The 23242-nt window shown below is 34.2% G+C and overlaps 1 protein-coding gene across 1 annotated transcript in view; it reads left to right on the plus strand.

Annotated features, from left to right (window-relative positions):
• Window positions 1–11530: 11530 nt before the first annotated feature.
• The window catches only part of LOC149814145 (DNA gyrase subunit B, chloroplastic/mitochondrial-like), a 58765-nt gene continuing 47053 nt past the window's right edge, over window positions 11531–23242 (plus strand). Inside the window, exons 1-5 of the mRNA XM_089989077.1 lie at window positions 11531–11798; window positions 12454–12598; window positions 13861–13941; window positions 14021–14134; window positions 15224–15280. Coding sequence (XP_089845203.1) covers window positions 11686–11798; window positions 12454–12598; window positions 13861–13941; window positions 14021–14134; window positions 15224–15280 — 510 coding nt within the window. The 5' untranslated portion in view covers window positions 11531–11685. The remainder of the gene's footprint in view (window positions 11799–12453; window positions 12599–13860; window positions 13942–14020; window positions 14135–15223; window positions 15281–23242) is intronic.

A 23242-nucleotide genomic window follows, 5' to 3' on the forward strand; every position in this document is an offset into this window, starting at 1 on the left:
TGTTTCTTTTCCATGATTTTTTCAATGACTCTGCTACAGCAATTTTTAGTGTTTTCGGGTCTTCAACGAGCCCCACAGCGATTTATAGTGTTGTTCGGTCTTCCAACAACGATTTCTAGTATTGTCGAGGTTCGTTGGAGACCCGACAACACTAAAAATCGTTGTAGCAGAGTCATTGAAAAAATCGTGGAAAAGAAACAGAAAAAAAAAATAGAAAAATCGTGAGAAGGGGTATTACGAAAACCTCGAGCAAGAAACAACCGAAGAAAACATGAGCCCCACGATTAAACAAAATGCTTTATTGCTCTTTTTCGATAGTTAAAAGAGGGAAAGAAAATAAAAAAATTATACAAGGCCCAAAAAAATTTGGTTCTGGGGGCATGGCCCCCCCTGGACCCCCGCCCGTTGATCGCGCCGTGGGGAGCCCCCGGACCCCCCCCCCCCTCCTGTAAAGACAAGAACTCTAAATCAGGCTCCACAACTCATCAAGTTGAATGATGCTACCTACGCTGGGAGGAGCCCCCAAACCCTCTTCTGTAAGGGCAAAAAACTATGAATCAGGCTCCACAACTCATCAACTTGAATGATGCTACCCACACTGGGAGGAGCCCCCAGACCACTCTCCTGTAAGGATAAAAACTCTGAATCAGGATCCATAACTCATTTAATTAAACGATGTCACCCACACTGGGAGGAGCTCCCAAACCCTCCTCCTGTAAAGGTAAAAACTCTGAATCAGGCTCCACAACAGTCAATGTGCAGGTCAGTCGGTTCTTGATGGAGCAATGTAGGATTTTCTGCTGGATGTGCACAGAAGCAGAAAGAGAAGGGAGAGAGAGAGTGAGAGGGTTGATGTTCATGGCCTCCTCCAGGAGAGATTTCTTTCTTGGATAATCCTGCATTGCAGAGACTGGTTCTTAAATAATCATCTTCGGGGCACTTAAGTCTTAACAACCACTCCTTTTCTAGAATCGTCATTTTTTTTTGCACCAATGGAGGAGAGGGTACTTAAGTCTTTGCAATCGCATCAAACTCAAACGCTAATTAATGCTGACAAACATGGAGATACGAGACACACATGCTTAAATATGTGGTGCTTTTTTGGACCCCCGAGCATCAGATGCCCTGGTCGGGGGGAACATATAACCCGCTTCGCTTATAGACCTTTGCCTTCAGTAGAGTCGACTCTCAAAAAAAAAGAGTTGACCCTCATTGGGTTGAAAACCCTGACCCTTATGTGCTTCTGCAATTAGAAGACTCCTAGAATTTGGAGAGTCGACCCTTCTGAATAAATCAACCCTTTGCACACAAAGAGTCCATCCTCCTCTATGTGTTATAACACTTTGCCACTAGAGTCAACCCTTTGCTTCCAACATAGTTGACTCATTGGCATATAAGGGTAGTTCCTTGTTTTTTTTTATGTTGAGTAAAAGCAATAAATCTTGGGATTCAAGCGAATAAACTCAAAGAAGAGTTGGACTTGTTTACGCTATTATTATGCTATGTAAGGCAATGCTAAGTGATCAAAAGTCCAAATGAGACCCGGTTCTCATCAAGATGTACAAGTAAGCAAACCTGCATTCGGTTGCAACCTTTCAAGTACATTTTTGGTTTTGTATATAACTTCAAAGTTCAAACTTATTCAATTATTCATAAAACATGAATCTGAAAATTATTTGTTGATTTAATAATTTTCTTTAGAAAAAAAATTTACACGTGCTACCTCAAATTTTGGTAAACAAAGAACTATCAGGTGCATAGATATTGTGTTTGTAATTTTATATTGGTATTAATTTTTCAATTTCCACCAAGTAGTAAGATTGTAATTTGATGGTTGTTTCAATGTTTCATAAAAGTATTGATTTATAGTTAATTATTCATTTTTTCAGCAATATGGTGGGAAGAACATGGGGGATGTACTCTGGAATTGCAAAAAATTGCAATACGCAACCTTAGCCAAATTTGTTCCTCCAGTGGATGCGAGCGCAATCGGAGTACATTTGAGAAGTGCATACAAATAGGTGCAATAGGTAGCAGCAAAAACGATTGAATGATCTAGTTTATGTTCATTACAACCTGAGACTCAAGGAGAAGCAACTCTTGAGTGTTGGAAACTCCAATTCTGTCACTGGACAATATTTTCTTAGACAATACAATTGACTCTCGAATCACACAAGATGTGGAAAATGGTGTGGCTGGCGAAGTAAGTGTTTGTCATATGCTTATTTTAACAATTTAATGATTTAACTCTACTATACTAATAATTTAATGTTTACCCTTTTGTTAGTTTTTAATGAGCATTTGACCTGAGTATGACTATCTTCAAACTGCTCTTTTTGTAAATGGATTGAGAATCTTGTGAAGGTTTTCAATCAAATACTTTGTTAAAAAATAAATGAATTTTTTGAATAATATGGTATTTTTATCAAGATGGTTATTGGATCTTTTTAGATGTAACCCATCCGAGGTTTTGAAACCAAGTTGAAATTGTTAAAGAAAATTTATAATTTTCATATATTTTTTCAAGGGTTAGAAAATCTCAGGGCTTTACAAGATTTAACCCAATTATTTGAATCAAGGTCTATCTATGAACTAATCCCATTAAGCATATGCCGATTAGGGTAAAATTTGTATGATTACAATCTATTAATGTTAGCAAGTGATTGGTTGAATCAACATTTGTTGGTGTGACTTGCTTGATCCAACATGGTGCCGAACCTTTGAAGAGTTTATGTAATTACATATTCACGTATGACTTTTATATCATGAGTAATGTGTAAGTTTCATACCATTTATCTTCCATATTGTCTTAGATATCTTTAAAACACATATTTGCATGTGTTTTTACTTAATCTAAACCCATGAGTGTGATCTCTATGCTCTATTTGGTAAAAAACATGTATTAGTTTGAATATATATTTTTTATATTTGGAATGGTTTTAGCTCAACATTAAAACCATGGTTCATATTAAGCGAATAATTTAATTAGCTTAAAGTCAAGGATTCGTAAATCGATTTGATTCAAAACATGTTTTTTAGTAGATAAGTAATGTTTAACGAGCTATATGTTTGCATTAAGCAAAAAACACATGCAAGTACATATTTTTAAAGAGGTTTGAAACGGTATGGGATGGAACCTATACATTACTCCATGTAATATATTATAAACTCATATCTGGTTATAGTATGAACCCTGTTCCACTATGTCAAAGTTGTTTTCTCCAGGTTCCACACTCCACCCGAACTTATTAACTCATTCTTAGGAGACATGGCGAGTGTCCTCTCTGCCCCGAGCATGGATGAGCTGAAAGTGGATAAAATCTATTGATTTTCATGATGAATATGATACGTCAGGTTGAGTTACTATATTATTTGATTAGGAATCAAACACTGTTTTGTTAGTTTGATTTTGATCTATATCTGCTTAAAACTGTCCATATTTTGTTAGAAATACAACACAAGTCATGTGTTATCCAGATTTAATATCCATGGAATCTAAATATTTATCATATTCAGTAGCAAAAATTCAAAATGTATATGTATCCAACCATAATCAGATATGGTATTGGCTTACAAAATCCAAAATGGAGTCTAATTGGGTTGAATACCATATAAGTTCAGGAGGGATAATCACAATGCTTTGTTTTAACTAAACAGTCATATTCTCCTTGTATGTACCAGTTATGAGTTGGTTGTTCAATGACTGGGGAAGGCCCGGTGAGGGCCGTTCCCGATCTATCCCCCAATCGACATGCAGTGGCCGTTCTTGTTGCAAGAGAAGCTCGAGCAGTTTGCACGGATTCAAAGTAGGGACTCCCGTGCCCAGTCCTCAATGCCAATCCATTTTCCGAAATTACATATCTATTTTGCTGACTTCCCTTGCCGACAAGGCCAATGGGGTGGTTGTGAGGGTGCTGAAATGAAGACACTAGATCAAACCTCATTGGCATCAGGTGTGTTTGTAGCTTTCAGAGGTATGAGGCTAGGTGGTCATAGGGCCCCACTCAGGGTTTTCCTTGCTTCGATGAGGGTTGCTCATCATTAAAAATATATATATCAGATAAGTTTCAAACCTTCAACATCCCTCCGTATATAGACCAGTTCATGAGTTCCATGTGCATCGTTTGGCAATGATCCAATGCATGTGCCCATTTGCAAGGCAAGCACAAGTAATTCACCCATACCAAAGTTCATAGGTTCCATCCGTACCAAACTAATTATACATCAAAGATGTTGATTGGGTATATATCCATCTATGAAGCAAATCTGGATGTAGGACCAATGTCCACCTAGATCGGCCTCCATCCAAGTCAATGCTAAGTGTGGCCTGACATGAAGATGGCTTGTCCCATTTACTAACTGGCCGGGTTTTGGCTTGGTTCTTAATGGGCTTGGGTTTTAAGTGCAGCCTATTGCCCAATGAACCAATGTTTAGCGGGTAAGTTCAGCTTGGCCCAAACCCATTTATAGGTTATTTTTTAATATAGTTCATAAATCAATTCTTATTATAACACTTCAAATTTTAAGTCCCAAAAAATATGAATTTTTTAATACTTTTAAAATCTTCTTTATAAAATTGCAGGAGAGTAAAATCAATTAGGAGTAAAAGCTGGCACGTTACCTTTCCTTTACATTTACATTCAAACAAGCATTTGAATTTATAAATTTTAAATATTCATAATTGAAATAAGCGATTTCACATGTCCATCTTTAATAATAAAAATAAAAAATTAAATCAATTTATACATAAGAGCCTTAAGCAACTAATATGCTCTTATTCATTAACTATGGAGGTTCGAGAAATGTGTGGCTTGGTTCCCATCGCAACCTCCAGCTATCGCATATGAATTCAATCACTTCCTGAAAAATATTATAAATGCATAGGGTCAGACAAACATGTCTCAGTATTGTCGAGCTATACTAAACAAGTAATCTAGAATCCATAAGTATAAATCTTTTTGGACTTTCATGTATTTATAATTTAAATATGCTAATATTAAACAAGTATTGTAAATATCTCAAGTAAGCAGACAATTACAACAGTTAACATTTATTCATCATTCATTCTATTAAAAAAGCATAAACAAATAAAAATGTATAAACTTACCAATGCAAAAGCTCTTCTTATGCTTGAATCAATTATTATCTTTGATTATCTTTTCTTTCTTATATGATGAATGTCATGCCCATCTAAGAGACATACAATTAGGTTTTACGTGTTAGCCCTGTGAGTATTAACACAAGGAGTTATCTGGTGAAGGACATGGGGCATGAGTGTTTTCATACGAAGGTGATTTTGGCCTGGCCGAGTATACTTTCACCGGTCTATGTGCGAGACAACAAGAGCGAGAGAGACTCCCAACAACACTTATCTCGATGCATCATATTTCCCTCATGAGTTTTATACTATCTACGTTGCAGCCTATGCAGAGTTTTTTCCTGTCTTCGTGAGTGAAGAAGGAGCAACTTTTTGTGCTCAAAACAATTTTCCACGAAGCCAAACATGTACCGCTTACCCTCTCTTAGTAAGCTAATGATTTAGTGTTATGGTTTCACTTATTTGCATTCATTTCTTTAATGCAGTAACATAACAAAATTCATGAAAGCATACTCGACCATTTTAGGACCACTGATTGCAAGTTTTGAATAGACATCTAATCAATGATTCAAACTTCTTAAACCAGTAAACAAGTGCACATAATCATCATTACAAGCTTTCATATTTTTGCATGCATAGCATCAATTTCAATAAGAAAATCATAGATATAACAATTTGCACCTTTGGAATTTTATTAACCCGGTTTTGGAAAATCCACTGGGAATTACAGAAAATAAATTGCACTATCTTAATTTTTTTGTAAATACATATATGTCTCAAGAAGACGATCCAAAACAAAACTAAAAATAAATCAGGAAAATTTCAGTACTAAACCCTATTCAGAAAAAATATAAGATATTCCTTGTTTTCTACATAAATTATTTTTTAGGTTGGGGAATTTCTCCAGACTTTCAGATAAATTTTTTCACAAAACCCTTTTTAGAGGATCATCTTATATAAGTTAAGAATCACCCAAATTTTGTTTTGATTTATTTTGATCAGTCTTGGTTGGGTCTTTATAACCCTCAAAATTGTAGGTCAGAACAGTCCTTCAGACATGGCAGAAAAATTATGCTCTATTACAAATGATATTTTGCCTTAATACTGAACCAAACGAAGCAAAATAAAACTCTAAATTCAAGCCCTGGATATGTAGAACATTTCAGTACTTTTATTTGAATTTATTGGCTTCATTAATATTGAGATATTGATTTTTTTTTAAATAAGTTGAGATAAAAAATGATGACAAAAAAGAACAAGATTCAAACTCATGCAAGATTCATCAAGACAGAACAAGGCTCAAGATAAAGATCCATACTAATCATGATTTTTTATGATCTAAATATATTTACATTATCATACAATGAATATTTGCTCATATCCATGCAAACCTTGCTAAAACAATAACATGTAACATTCAAGAATCGTAAAACATAAAGAAATAACTCGAATAAGATTACATCTATGCATGAATCATAATAAACCTTAAGCAATCATGAAAATATAGATTCTTTATACATTAACATGTTGTTTAATCATGCTAAAGATAAAATAATCTACCCTATATGCTCAAATATTTTTTCTTAAACAAGAACGATCCAAACCCTATATTGAGAGTAGGTTCTTAACAAAAAGTTTTGGATTATGCGAAAACCCCAACTCTGTCTGACTGTTACAAATGCTATCAAAAGTTTTTTGTACTGTGGGCAGACTTAAAATGTTTTTAGATCATAGAAATTTTTGTTAGCTTTTTGATGCCATAAACTATTTATAAAAACTCATCCGTACAAGTGATATACAAACGTTTCAGTGCAAACCTATACTTTTTTATTTTGACTAATAGATCCGTGCTTAGTTCATGAACAGAGTCCAAAATTTTACAGTATGTGCAAAATTTTGTTAGCTTTCCAACACAATAAATCGCTCATTAAAACTTCTCTAGATGATGAAGATACGAGCGATTCACCGGTCAAGTGTCATGTCAAAAATACAATACAAAAAACTTTTCTAAGAAACCTGAAATATAAAACACATGATTTCTTATGAGAATGACCATAAAAATCCTTTAATTTTTTATAAAACATTAATATTATAATAATATACTAACCTAAATAAAAAGATATTTAAAAAAAAACAAAGAACATGCACCTTTTATAGTTTTTATGATTTTATTTTTTATGAAAATCAGTTTGATAGAAAATTATTTTTAGAGGGGTTTTCTTTCGAAAACCCCTTCCAACCACATGATTCGACAACCATAAACAAAACCCATGTGTGGAAGACATGATTTAGGGTCTATACTTATGAAAAGTTGAAGGAATTTATACTCATAAATTTTGAATTATATGTAAAATATATAACTCCATACCTTAATCGGGTTCTCAAACGTAGACCAACCTTTGTCTTATATATTAAAACCTTAGAGTTGCTTCAATGACTGCTGAAAAAGCTCTAAGAAGGAAGAAAGGAAAAATGAGAAAGAAAAAAATGAATAGGAAAAAGGAAGAAGAAAAAATAATAGAAGAAATATAGAGAACTAACCTTGTTAATCCTCTCTATGAGGGTCTCTATTTATAGATGAACACATACAAGAGTCTCAACTCTAATATAAAATGTTAATATCTATTAATTTTATTTATTAATAAAATAAATAAGTAAATTATGGGTCTTAATTTATTACATTTTAAAATTATGTAAGCTATAAAAAAAAAGTTGAAACTTTTTACCCTGTCTTAGGCTATAGTGACATGTTAACCTTTTGAGAGGGCTACAGACCCAAAATCTTATCAGAATTCGATATTTAAATAATCAATTTGATAACTCTTTAAATGTAGATCATTGTAGTGGTCTTAAATTTAATCATACACACGGATCGGTAAAAAAATTTAGTCGATGTTGAATAACGTTAATTTTTGACCTACAATTAAGCATTAACTTAAGTTAATAATAAAATATTTAAATCAACACCAAATTAGGTGTGTAAATAATCAATTTTGATGTCATTAAAATAAGAAACATTAAGGTCAACTCTGATTTAATAGATAAGTCACTTATCAGCTAAAATTTGTTGGTCAAAACAATAATAACATTTTTCAGAGCGTTCGACCCTATGGGACAAATCAAATAATATATGTTTCAAAATATCTTGAGTTATATCTGATCTAATCTATCCTTAAATTGATATAAATGTTAATGTAAATAGATTTTATCTATAAAATTTCAATTTTTTATGTATTAAAATTATTTATTTTAAATATTCTTTAAAAGGTTTATTTAATTTTTTCAAAAATAATTTTTGAAAAATCAAAACTCAATAGGGTCATTGCAACCCTTGGGCATGTAGGGTTATTTCTTACACTTAAATTTTTTTGTCTAATTCCTATATGCTCTATTTTCAACACAAACTATCATTATCTAGACTATTTAATTTATTTTTTAAAATATTTTTTTTTTAAAAATAAAGTTCTAAAGTGATCTCTACCAGGGTCGGCAGGACCTAGTGTTGTTTTGAGTATTTTATTTTGTTTGTAGATTAGATTTTAAACCCATGAAAATAAATTCAAATTTATTGAATTTACATTATATACCTATCGAGTTATCATAAATTCGCCTGAAATCCTATTTGACTTTATTTTGGTAAAATTTAGCAGTTATTTTATTAAATTCTTATTTTTTCATAATTACATTCTGAATGCAAATTTCATAAAAAATTAGCTCGAATCAATTTTAAGTTTTCATACTATATTTATTATAATTCCTCTTAGGCTATTTTTTATTTTTACACTTTTTCTCATAAAAGTTATTATTTATTTATTAAAAATTCCTTAAAGAATTACATGTATTACTTCTAAACTAAATTTAATTTCAATAAAAATATAATTTATTGTATTTTTTAACCTTAATTTAATATTTGATTAAATCCTATTTTAGATTTGAATCAAACTTAAATTTAATTATAATATTTTAAAAATATTTATTAAATCCAAATTCAAATCCAAACCTGATAAAAAATCAAAACCCTAATTTAAAATAAATTTTCTATTGAAAATTGATTCTAAATCCTAATAAAATTTTGAATTATAAATTAATTTTTATCTTAATCTCAAACAATATTTTTAGCCTTAAAACAATGTTATTTCTTTTAAAATTTAAAAATATTACAAGTATTGTACTTATAATATCAAAACAACAACAACAACAACAACAACAACAATGCCTTCATCCCAAAACAATTGGGGTCGGTGATATGAACCAAAAAAGAAAATCATTTTGGGTCTTTCACATGAATCCTTCTCCTCCAATCATTTATATTCAATGCCATGTCCTCGGTGAGGTTCAAAGCATTCATATCCTTTGCTATCATCTCCATCCAAGTCTTCCCAGGCCTATCCCGACCTCTTTCAACTAATATATTTTCTCATTTCTTCATCCTTCTAACTGGAGCATCATTAGGCCTTCGCCGAATATGTCCAAATCAGCGTAAACGATTCTCTCTCATCTTATTTTCAATGGGTGCAACGCCTACCTTCTTACCAGAGCCGGACCTGTAAAGAGGCCAATGAGGCTTGGGCCTCAGGGCCCCCCCAAAAAAATTTTAGGGGCCCATTTTTAAGATGAATGAGTATTGTCTAGGTAGTTTATATAAATATTTTATATATTTTTATTTAATATAATATAAATAATTGAAATATTATATTTGTTTAACGTGAATGCAAATTTTATTGTTATTTTGATTCGGAGGCACTGCCCCAGAACTCACTATTAATAGGGGGCCCATTTTTTCCCTCCGCCTCAGGCCCCATGAAACACAGGTACGACTCTGCTTCTTACGTATATCCTGGTTCCGAATCTTATAATATAAAAATAAATTAAATAAAAATATAAAATTCAGAATTTCACAAGTTAAAAATTTTCACTTATAAAAGTTAATCATATCAAAACTTTTCATAAGCATTTTTTTTTTCCGTGAGATCTTTTCTTCTTCCAAATGTGCCCTAAGGTGGCAATGGATACTGCTAGAAAAAATGAATGCAAAGTTTTTTTTAGTGTAGCAACTAGCAAGTATACATGACTTAGGTTAGAGGTGGATCTTAGTACGTATCCACTAGAAAACGTTCACCGAAATATGAATATGAATTGTAATAAAAGTGAAAAAAAATTCTGACCGTACCACCATGGGTCGCCCGTTTGGCCAGGGGTGTGATTGTGATTTGTGAGGGTGCTGAGATAAAAGACACCAGATCAAACTCAACTGGTGCACACGGGTGTGCCCGTAGCTTTCAGAGGTGCCCGTAGTTAATCAAACTGGACTTCGATGCATCGAGTCAACCGTGGACTCAGTTGAGCCGTAATATCATCTTTTTATCATAAGTGGGTCAAGCCGCCATCATCATCAAGTCTTGTCCCAACTACATGGGGTCGGTTTTACCAGTAATTTTTCTCCATTATTGTCTTTCTAGAACTAAAAAATGAGAAGTGAGGTCGATCAGCCCTCTCTCCCCGAGAGAGAGAGAGAGAGAGAGAGAGAGAGAGAGAGAGAGAGAGAGAGGGGGGGGGGGGGTTATAAAACTTGTAATTTTTTCGTTCCTAATTGCATTTTTCTTACCATTTTCTCACTTTCAAACGTGCCCAAGTCGGACTCAGAATCATGTCTATATCCTATCCAGTTCGACACCAGATTTGGATCTAAATATGCTACTATGATCTGTCCTGCATCTGACCTGCGGGTATCCTTGAACTTATGTTACCCTTATAGGTCTTGGCAGTGGTCTCTACCTTTGGTAGGTCCGCTTGGACCTAGACCCAAAACCAACACCTTAGATTCCGTTTTGGTTCAATCAACAAGGTTTTTGTATGCATTTTCGTAAATATATACTGATATTTTGTTGAGAATTTTAAGAAAACCAACATTTTTAAATGATCGCAGAATTTTTCGGGAAACGGGCCTGAGACAAGATGAGCCACCACTCATGGTTCTGCTCGTAATTTGAAATCATGAAATAAGATTGACAAGCTCGAGCACGAAAAACCAATGTTAGTCTCATTTTAACTTATTTATTAATAATAAACATATTTTTATATTGTAAAATGAAGATGGTGGAAGTGAAGTTTAGAGTTCAACTCCTATTACTTATAAGTTTGAAAGGATTATTTATTTTGTAAATGGGCTAGTTTGAGCTTGACTCAATAGGTTATAGCTTCAAATTCTATTGTTCTCAACATCTGAAAAATATATATTTTTGTGAGTGAGCTTGCTCGTGCTTGGCTCATTTAGCATGAGCTCGGCTCGCCGGAAGAAGCGAGCCAGCCAAGCTTTTCCAGCCCTATGGTGAGGCGCTTCGGCGTGAGGGTACTTTAGTAATTTGACAGCGTACTCTGGTCGCGGTGTATAAGCGAGGGGTTTTTATCTTAGCGTATTGTTTTCCAACGGGAGCTCTCCGTTTCCCTCCAAAACAGATAGAGAGAAGCATTCCAGAGTCCCAGACTCCACACAGAGAAAGAGAGAGGGAGCAAGAGCTCAAACCCTAACGCTAACCCTAGCAGAGAGTGGGAAAGAGCTAGAAGAGAAGGGGGGGAGAGAGAGAGGGATGGCTCTTCTGAGGCCGCCTCCGTTGCCGGTTCGCTTCATCGCTCACCGTTTCATCAAGTCCGCCTCCCTCTCGTTTCGCTCGTGCCCTCTCCCCTCCGCTCTCATCACCAGGTTGTCTCCCTTCCTACCCTTATCTCTCTTTTTTTTTCTGCGTTTTTTTATCGTTTTCGGCGGTTATTGGGCTCGGCGTTTCTTGATGCTTTGAGCGCGTAGGTATTGCGTTTTTCGTTACTGTGGTTGATCTTGATGGTCAAGAAAACCAATTCACTTCGGATTTCACCAGTTGAGTTTATCTCTTGCTTCAATCTGCGCCAAATTGGGCGTTTCGGGCCCGGCTAAACGAAACTACGGTTGAATCATCAACTGGGTGAATTTTTTCCAAGTTAATACGGTTATTCGATATTCCACTCGATTCTGCCATGGAAATTCCTACTTACTCCGTGAACACTTTGAGCATCACGTTGGTTTACTCGTCGATTGAGTGGATGCTGCGTGTCTTGACACCGTATTCATCCATCGTTTGTATGCCCTTTGTTTTGAGTAACTTTTTTTTTCTTGGTTTGTGTGGTTTTAGATTCCAATATGTTAAGTTTGCGGTTTTCCTCCGTGGAAATTGGATGTTCGTAATTTTCTTATTTGCCACAGACTAGTAGAACTCATCCTTTATGCGCTATTTGAACCCTTAATGTTGCGGCTTTGATGAACGTATCGGGTTCCCAATGATGGTTTTGTATGGGTTATTTTAATATTTCTTGTTTCATTGCAGGACTAGATTTGGATATGGAAAGACTCCGAGTTTATTTGTAAGAAGAAATGCTATTGCTACTAGGGTTTTTATGTCATCGAATGTATCTACGGAAGCTTTTCAAGAGACTCGGAAACCAAAAGCCTATGGCTCAGAGCAAATTCAGGTTAGTATAATGGTTATGCGTACCGTTTGAGTATGGCAGCTGATGTTTATTATTTTAGAGACACTGTGAAAGACACCTTCATTCTTATTGGTACTTTTTATTTGACTTCACTTTTTTATTGAACTTGTTTTATTAATGTATTTTTTCTTGTGACCACAAAGCAAAGGGAAGATAAATGGAGAACGTAGAGAACAAAATTTGAAATGGGAGAGGAAAAGGGATCTATAGTGGTTGCTTTATTTAAAGAGGATATATCCAAAATCAGTTCAGGGTTTTCTGATTTCATGTCTCAAACCTTGGAAGTTAAAGTATAAATTTGATAAAACTATTACTTGGATGAGTCATCCTTTACTCATGATTTGGCAAAGTCAAACTAGTCTCTGATGAAACTTGGCTTGAGTTTTTTATAAAACCAAGTTGCATATGACTCTGAACTTATTGTGGCCCTGATGTAGGATGACTTGGCAGAGTCATGGGTTAACTCTCTGATATTGTCAACCATTATTTCTGCTGCTAGTCCAATTTTGACACTTCCAACCGCCTACTTTTGTAAAAGTATGTGATGACCTCTGAAAACAACATTTGTTTGATTTTCTTAAGGCATTGCTCGTGTTGCCTTGGATCTGATTCATATTCAACTATTCTTGTATCATTTGTTATATTCCATTAACAATTCAAAATTTCACTATAACAATGGAAAGGATATTCAATACATATCCATAATCACCTATATCGTTCAAGGTAATTTCTTGGCAAGAGTTTTTCTTGTAGAGATTTACATTAATTGGTTTTTCTCGGAAAAATCTTGGGAGTTTAAAAATATACAAATAATAAGAAATATAAAAAAATAATATGTATTCTTGGAAAAATATAAGGATTTGAAAAGTTTCTAAAGTACAAAAAGATACAAGCAAATACAAAAAATGGGCTTAAAATATATATAAAAACAATATATTTTTTCTTCAAAAATATTGTGATAATATCACGATGTTTTGAAAATAGCTCTATATTTTGCCTATCTTATCGATGACCTGAATTTGTCGATAATATCACGACATTTCAAAATATCAGCGATATCTTGATGCTGCTTTTGATCCATCAGTCCATGCAAAAGCTCCATTGCTCCGTATTTAACAAAGTGCACTGTTCGAGATTTATTATTCATTTTTTGTATAGTGTATTCCTAACATGGATATGATATGTCCTGTAGGCTTTATTGGAAATATTCATGCTGATCCAATATCTTCATATTTAATATCTAGGTACTTGAAGGCTTGGAGCCTGTTCGGAAGCGACCAGGAATGTATATTGGAAGCACTGGATCACGTGGGCTGCATCACTTGGTCTCTCTCTCTCTCTCTCTCCAGGTCCCAAAAACATGTTTAGTTAACTTCTATATCTCATGCTTGTATCTGTATGTAGGTTTATGAAATATTGGACAATGCTATTGATGAAGCCCAGGCAGGATTTGCTTCGAAAATAGATGTTTTGTTTCATGCAGATAACTCTGTGAGCATCACTGATAATGGGCGTGGGGTAAGGGCTTAACCCTCTGGAATATATTTGCGACCTAAGGAAGCATAAGGAAGATATGTGTGATCTATTTTTCTCTATTGCTCTTTTCTACTCTGACTTGTATATCTGTCTTGAAGTATGAAAGGGTCGCCACTTGTCAGTGTTTTCTGCTTCATCAAACAGACTTTTTTCATCAGTTTTTTTTGGGTGGGGGGCGTGCTACCAATTCCATTAGAGAACTTTTGGAATTTATGTATCTCACACCTATCTATCTTATGGCCAGATAATGTGAATGTTCTGTGGTTAGCTTCCTGTCCCATTGCAAAATAAAGGCAACCACTTTCATAGACTTCTTATTAAGGAAATGATATCTTAGGGGTGAGTGAAAAGTATATATAGGAAACCGTCTCTTCCTAGTTTTGAAATCACAAAAGTTTGTTCTTCCAATTATCCTTCACCATTTTTTGCTTGCTTCAAATATGCTCCTCTTGTTTGTAGTTTGTACCAGCGTGATATGATGGGAACTTGGACTTTGGGTTCTCTTCCAGTCCAACATGCCACTAGTTTATAAGAATTGATTAGTGATTCAAGGCTTCATACCTCATATTTTCCTACTTTGAAGTGCAAATGGTCAGACTATCATGTCTGTCCTGTTTTTTCTTCATATTCTTTTTCCTTGCCCTTCTTGCCAATTCCTATTCCGCATTCTGTATTGTAATGAAGGGATCATTGTTTTCTCTGTGACTTCAGCAATGGTGCTGGAATCTTGTAGTGGTGATGCATGTTCAAACGAGTAATTTACGCCATGACATTCCAATTAAGCAATTCAAATTCTACAATATCTGCCCTTATTGGTGACTATGCTTCTGTGTATAATGTGTGTGTGTTTTTTTTTGTATTATTTACAATTTTCTTATAAATTGATAAGTAGGGTGGATAGCAATGTGAAGCCCTTTTTCTCCTTTGTATGAATCAACAGGAGATTGCCCCTTGCAACTTTCTAGATGCAATAGCTAGAACTATATTTTTTTTAGTTACTGATTGAAGCCTGTGAAGTTTCTTGTGTCCCAGGTTGCTGTTGCATGAACTAAATTTCTTGTCTATCTGCAGATTCCTACAGAATTACATGCTACCACAAAGAAGTCTGCCTTGGAGACCGTATTGACAGTAAGATTGTGGAAATATTTCTTTTTCAATTTTGGATAGCTATATCTCTTTTAGTTGCTGCAATGTTTGATATGACATCAAATATGTGCACCTTTGACTATGTGGTTGATTTAGTGTTATTAAGAGCATTGAGGCCAGTGAGGCACTACATCCTACCTCTGAAACGTGGCATAAAGTGTAAGTTTCTCAAATAAATATTAAAAATATAAAAAGCTTCAAAATAACAAATAAACAATATAAATAATTTTTAAAACCATTTTCAAGCAGCAATGTTGGTGCAATAATTTGAAAAAAAAGGAACCAATATCACTGTAAAATATTACTTTCTTTGATGTGGGCTTATGAGCTTATATTTATTATGCACATAAACTTAAGTGGCTTATGTCTATGTAAGCTATCTGGATTCCAAATAAACAAGCAAAGAAAGAGTTTGTTAACTATTAGACAAATCAATTTGAACAAAAATGCAAAAAACATGCAACCCAGATGATTGGGGTTTGTTGCATGTAGGGTGGGAATTGGTCCTTTTCCATACAAAGATAACCCATTTTTCCACCATTTCAAGTGAAACCTATGGTACCGGCCTACCAGGACACGCCATTTTACCCTCCGTATCTGTGTCGACAAGCGTGTCCCCATGTTGACACACATCGAAACCGGGACACACCATTTTACCCTCCGTACATACAAGTTTTATATTCAATTTATAATTATATTTTCAGTTTATAACTTTATATTTTTAGTATATAATATATATTTTAGATATAACATATATTTAGATTATATTCAGTTTATTTTGAAATTATTTTGTATTTATGCGATATATATTATATATATATAGTTTTCTATTGTAATAGTTTTTTGGGCATATTGGTCTTAGACCAATGTAGTCTATGGGATATCCCCAACCACTATATTTATAGCCGATGGGAGCATCCCAAGGGCCAATGGCTATATGGCTCTCATGTAGTCTATAAAAGGGGTTTAGATCCCCTCTTGTTTCTAATGCTTTTTCTTAAGCATTTAACATTAGTAAAGATTCTATTTTTTTTTATGTTCTTGTGATTTTCCTTAGTGGCTATTGCATGCACTTGTTGTGCTCTTGTGTTTGCCATTGATTGGCTTCTTGTATTGCCCCTTTGTGGACTTGTGTTGTTCTTTGTGCTCTTGGTATGCCCTTAGAGGCTTTTATTATTTCTGCTTATACAGGGCCTTGGGCTCTTGGAACATGTTGATTCAAGTTCGTGTTTGTGATTAAAGAACCTTAGTGTTCTTAATGTGAAAGAGTGCTGTAAACAAGTTTTCTTGTAGGAGGATCACATGATTGGAGACTCTCTTGCTTTGGAAAGCTCGCCATCAACATTCTTCTCCAACTATCTTCTTCTCTTTTCTCTCTCCTCCACTTATCGTCTACTATCTTCCATCTTTTTCTCTATAAGATGGGTAAAAAAGAACCCATGACGGTGGTCACATTCAAAGTCAATGATTCTAACTATCTAATGTGGGTCAACGCCATGGAAAACCATCTTAAAGGTAAAACACTATGGGGTATGTGAGTGGAACTACATGTGAGCCACAACTCATACTTACCAAAAAAGATGGAGACCAAATTAAAACCCTTGATGATGAAAGAAAAAAAGACTTGAACAAATATCATATTAAGGTGGAGGATTGGGAGGTTAAGAACGCTCAAATCCTATTTTGGTTCCTAAATAGCATGAAACTTAAGATAGCCTCCAACATTGTTAAATTTAAGAAAGCTTGTGATGCTTAGGTCTTTTTAAGGAATATGTTCCTTTAAAAAGACTTGACAAGACAATATTTCCTTCAAGAAAAAGTTCAAACAACAAGACAAGGAGATAAGAGTGTGAGAGATTACTTTGATACTCTCCCTCTTCTCTTTGGGATGAGTTTTTCATGCTTGAGCCTCAATGGGAAGGACCTGATCTTGAAATGAGGCGAAAGCAATTGGAAAATGAACTCTTTATGTTCTTATTTGGGTTAAAACCCGAGTTTGAGCTAGTTAGGTCCTCTATTTTGCATATGACAACAAGATTATGAAAGTTTTTAAAACACGAAAAGACTTCGGATTTGAGTTTAAGTATATCCAAGTATGTCTACTGAAATCATCTACGAATGTAACATAATATGAATAACCACCTTTTGACATAACGGGAGCGGGACCCCATACATCCGAATGCACTAATTCAAAAATTTCATTAGACAAGGAGGTTCTAGATCCAAAAGGCATCATTTGCATTTTTCCAACTATACAATCTTCACATACAAAATCTTTATCTTTACAATTTTTTTTCAAAAATGAAAAATGCGATAATTTAGATATATTTGGGTGTCCTAATCTTTTATGCCAAAGATCTAATTTAATGTCTTTGATATGATTACAAATAGAGTTTTTGGGTAAACATAAGGAATCAATATAGTAAATATCTCCTCTTCTATGGCCTTGCCCAATCAGCTTCTCTGACGGGAGATCCTGCAACCAACAAGCCTTAGATGAGAAGAATACTTTACACCCATTATCGTAAATTTGAGAAACTGAAAAAAGATTTAAGTCTAATTTTGGAATAACCTTCACATTTGCAACAAAAAAGTTTTTTGAGATATTGTTGAAGTTTCCTATACTTTTAAAAAAGTCGCATCGATGATTGATAGACATGAAAAATATGAATTAGTGCAATCGGATAATAGAGACTCATTATGAGTCATGTGAAAAGAGGCTTCTAAATCCAAAATCCAAGAAGACTTACTTGGAGGAGAAGAGGAGGAGATGTCGCCGCTGAATGTAGGAGTGGCTTTAAGAATTTGTGAGACGACCTCTGCTGTTTGGGCAATGGTCAAATCATTGAAGTTGCTTCATTTCTTTGATTCTTGAGGTTCTTCACTTATGACATCCACTTTCTTAAACTTGGGACAATCCGGTCTTATATGCCCCGGTTCCTTACCATGATGACAAATGATTTTACCTTTGTATCCTCCTTCGTTATGCCATTCTTCATTGAATTTTCTTTCAAAGTGAGGTGCTTTATATGTTTTTACAAAATTTTTGGGTCTTGATACGATAAGAACTTCATCATTAGACTTGTACATTCCAAGTCTTGTTTCCTCTTGACAAATTTGAGCAAGAGCCTCACTTATAGAAGGAGTCAAAGTCCTATGAAGCAAGGAGGACCTAACTTGCTCAAATTTCGGTCGGAGACCATAAAGAAAAGAGAAAAGATTTTCTCTTTTTAATTTTGATCTTCTCATTTCAATAGCCAAACCCTCTCATTTTGGTTCTAACATGGCTAGTTCATTTCAAATAGGAGATAAAGTACCATAAAAATCTCTTACACTTTTATCTCTTTGTTTGGTATTATATGCATTGTCTTGAAGATAATATAGCCTAGCCATATCTTTTTTGGATGAAGGTACTCTTTAGAAAAATCCATGCATCACATACCCTTTTAAACTCGATGATGTTGGTAGCGATTTTGAACTCCATGGTATTCATGAAGCATGAGAGAATTTGAGCATTGCTAGCTTTTCAATCTTCCAACTTGTTTTGATATTGTTGCAAAACTCTCTTTTTTTATTCAGATAGAGCTTTGATTTGATCTCATTCTCTTCTTGTCAATTTGAGTTGAGGTTCATTAGTGGTTTCACGAACAAAACCCCATAGCTTTTTACCTTTGATTTGATTCTCCATAGCGGTTGTCCACATTAAATAATTGTTTTCATTGAGCTTGTAGGAGATGATGGAGGCAAAATATCTCTCTCATAATGAAGAATTCTTGTGTAGAAGGATTGGATGATGACTAAAGATTGAAGATCACCACCACAAGTAGGATAATCCTAGGATAACTTTCGCTACTTCAAGAGCCAAGCTATGTAACGAAACAATAGTGCACAAATATAATGCCAACAAAGGGCTACACAAGTGCACAAATATAATATGGTCTCTAATGGATCGATAACAATCTCATAAAAGAGATGCACAAAAATATGAAACCCACAAGATCACAAAAGCATAAAGCTCACAAGAGCATAACAAAAAAGATATTGTATTAATACACACCAAATGCTTTTGTAAAGCCTCCAAATACAAGGGGAGGTGAGGCTCTATTTATAGAGCCTCACATTACATAAAGGTAGGCGGTCCAACGACTAGTTGGACTTACCACCCAACAGTCATATTGACTTTAACAATTAAAAATAATAATAAATAAATAAAAGAAAAAGACTTTTCAGTTCCTAATCGATTATACTAAAATACATTATATGAAATGACCAAAATACCCCTGATATTACGTATATCAATGAATATGTACACAATATTTTAACACCCATATCATACAATGCATTATCATAGGTGTCAATTTCCTCATGAATTTGATCTTGAACCCTATAATTAGGGTTCAACCTTTCGATGCAAGCCAAAAGTCACTTGTTGATTTTCCTGTCCATTTTAAATGTAGTGGATTATCTAAATGCATGTTTTAAATTATATGTTGCAGCATGAAGATGTTGATGAAGTTGCTCAGTCCACCTATGATCAATGATGTTCCATATATGTATGCACAAAATTTTTTCTCCTTCAAATTATCTCTAATGACCTCTTTTGCTTTATCCATAGCCTCATAGAGATAACCTATAGCTGGTATGTTTTTACTGTCAACCAATCGAAGCACCTTCACCAAAGGTATAGTTATTCTCAACAATTTCATGCATGAATCTCATAATTCACTTCTAAATATTATATCTACAATTTCCATATGCATTTTACTCATTTGATGAAAACATTTTTTTAGTGCAACTCTATGCTTTATTAGACTTTGCACTGTCAAAAAATTCGTAGCAAATCTAGTAACTGCAATATGAATCAACTCAACACCACTAGTGTACTTCATCATTAGGATCAAAACCCATTTATGATTGTAAATAAATTTAGTAATTTCTCAACAACATTCAACTGTCTGTTGTACCTCATCCATGCTGTCAATGTCCTCAATCATGCGGTTTATACATTGGGCAATAGACAAGGTCCAAAAGAATGACCCAAAATTTTCTGCCAATTCTTTATCCGCTGCCCTATAATTTGCTGCGTTATCAATAATAAATTGTATAATATTTTAAGGTTCAACCTATTGCACAACCTGATAAAAAAACTCTGAGTGATACATCTGCTACCTTGGGCATATCAGACATATCAATTGACTTCAAAAACATAGTTCATTTGGGGCAATAGATAAACATATTTATCAAGGTCTTTGACTTTCTGTCTGGCCTCCCATATGACATGATGCCACACCTAGTTTCTCTTCATGACCGCTTCATCTCATGAGATTAGAAAATGATCATGATGAAATTATACATATTGATGATTCTAGTGACTCCTTTAATGGAAAAGTTATGAATCATGAGATTCAAACTTATTCTAGAAGAACTGGTGTGGATTCTCCATGTGCACTTGATAGGTATTTACAGTGTTGTGAGAGGCGTACGCCTCAGTACCTGAAGCGTACGTCTCAGAGGCGAGGCGCACGCTCAAGGTACTGAGGCACACCCTCAATACCTGAAGCGTAAGGTTAGTTTAGAGTGTGGCTTAATGGAGTTTTTTTTTGTAGTTGGGTCACGTGCGATGTTTTAATGAGCGCACCCGCCTGCACCATGACGGTTTAATGAAGGTTATTTCACTGAAAGTGTCTACTGTCCTGCAAGTTGCTGATGCATTTATCACAATGTTTGTTTATAAATATTTTTCATATTTTGCATTAAATATGATTGTACTTTCCAATATCTTTTTCTTGTGAAACAGATTTCGAACACAAACTTGTTTCGGTGTTGTTCATGTGCCTCAATCTATTTATTTCAGAAATTGTAGAATCTGATTTGCATTTACATGAGAATCCTAAATTTAATCAGAATCAGTTCCATCATTTAGTTTCTGAATATTAAATATGAATTTGTGAAGTCTTTGCGTGTGCTTATCCAAAAATTAAATTTACAGAAGTGGGAAAATTTCAAAATTGCAAACGGATCCGATTAGATAAACGGTTCGGCTTCATAAGCTCAAAATTTAAAACATTACTTTAATATTTAATATGATTTTGATGCCTTTTAATAGTGTTTCACTAAAAATGTAAGTTTATCTATCAAATATCAAAAATAAGTTTTATTAATTAAAAATGAAAAATCAGTGTCCTCTTTAATATTATATATTTTATTATTTTGATCATGAAGCTTACGCTTCAACGCCTCGAGGCTTACGCCTCGCTTCATAACATGCTCAACGCCTCGCTTCTCCTCATCGCATTTAACAACCTTGGGTATTTACAAAACCAATCATATGAAGAATCTAGTATTATAAAATCCAATAGGATCTCGAGAGCTTCTAATAAATTTATGTCTTATGATTCCTTTTCACCTAGATTTAAGACATGTCTTATGTCAATTTATTCATTTTATGAACCTTCATCCTACGAGGATGCTAAAGACTTGTCCAAAACGGGTAGATTCGATGCACCTAGAATTAGTAACACTAGAAAAAGCTAAAACATGCGAAATTCGTCTATTTACCAATTTGATGTCAAAAATACTTTTTTGAATGGAGACCTATACGAGAAAGTGTACACGAACCCTCCTCCTGGTTTTGAGATCGAAAGTGAGAATTTTTTTCGTTTGAGAAAAGCTCCATATGAGCTTAAATAAGCTTCAAAAGCTTGGTATGATAGATTTAATATTGTTATGCTAAATCCAGGTTTGAGATCTTGCTATACTGACACTGCTTTTTTTGTCAAAGATATAGGTGCTGTCATTGTTATTCTTCTATTATATGTGGATGATATGATTATTACATGAAGTGACAAAGAGAGAGTTGATGAAATCAAAATAATTCTTAAAAGGAATTTTGATATGTCTGATCTTGGTTTTTTAAGATTTTTTTTTATGTTTTGAATTGACTTACTCACTTAGAGGATATATTCGTTGCAGTGTTGCAGATATTGTTGTCAAATCGATAATCTCTGATGATAAGAAAGTTGATGCGTTGAAGGTCATCAATGCAAAACTAAGATTGGAAGATAGAACACTCCTTGAAGATCCAACTCCATACCGTCAACTAATTGGATCCTTGACTTAATTGTCCATCACAAGACCAAATATTGCTCATGTTGTGCATTTTGCCAGTCAATTTCAACTTACGCTAACTACCAAGCATGAGTGTCGTTTTGAGGATTATCAAATATATAAAAAATTCTTTGACTAAAGGGTTTTTCTTATCCTCATCCTCATCTTTAAATTTAATTGCGTATACTGATGTTGATTATTGAGATAATCCTCGTGATAAAGTCTCAACCATCGGTTTTTGTGTATTTTTAAACGACTCTATTATATCTTTAAGGTCTAAGAAGCAACAAAAGGTCTCGTTATCATCAACAAAAACTGAATATCGAGCCATGACAATAACTATGAAAATTATCTGGCTAAGGAGTTTTCTCAAAGATATGAGTGCCACCATTTATGATCCTTCGAAGTTGCCATTATGTCATAGAAGAATACTTAAAAGAAATTGTTCAGTCGCCATAGCAGACCTTCGAGTGCCAGCTACCTGACTTCTTCATTAAAGCTTTACCTTCACCTTGTTTTTATTCACTTGACAAATTTTCGGTAATTACACCGGAAGTTTGAGGAAGAGTGTTAAAATATATGAATATAGTTTTCTATTGTAATAAGTTGTTGCCTTTATAGGGGCATTTTAGTCATTTTACATGTATGCAATAAGTGTTGCTCATTAGGGTCTGATTTTCATTTTTGCTTTTTATTTTTTCTTTTACATATTGTGTAAGGGCATATTGGTCTTAGACCAATATAGTTGTTGGGATCTCCCCAACGTCTATATTTATAGCCATTGAGAGTGTCCCGGACCGAGCCTCCGGAATGGGGCATGTGCATTGTGGAGATCTA

Source organism: Nuphar pumila, chromosome 15 (assembly GCF_984573655.1).
Source record: "Nuphar pumila chromosome 15, dmNupPumi1.hap1.1, whole genome shotgun sequence".
NCBI classification, from domain to species: domain Eukaryota; kingdom Viridiplantae; phylum Streptophyta; class Magnoliopsida; order Nymphaeales; family Nymphaeaceae; genus Nuphar; species Nuphar pumila.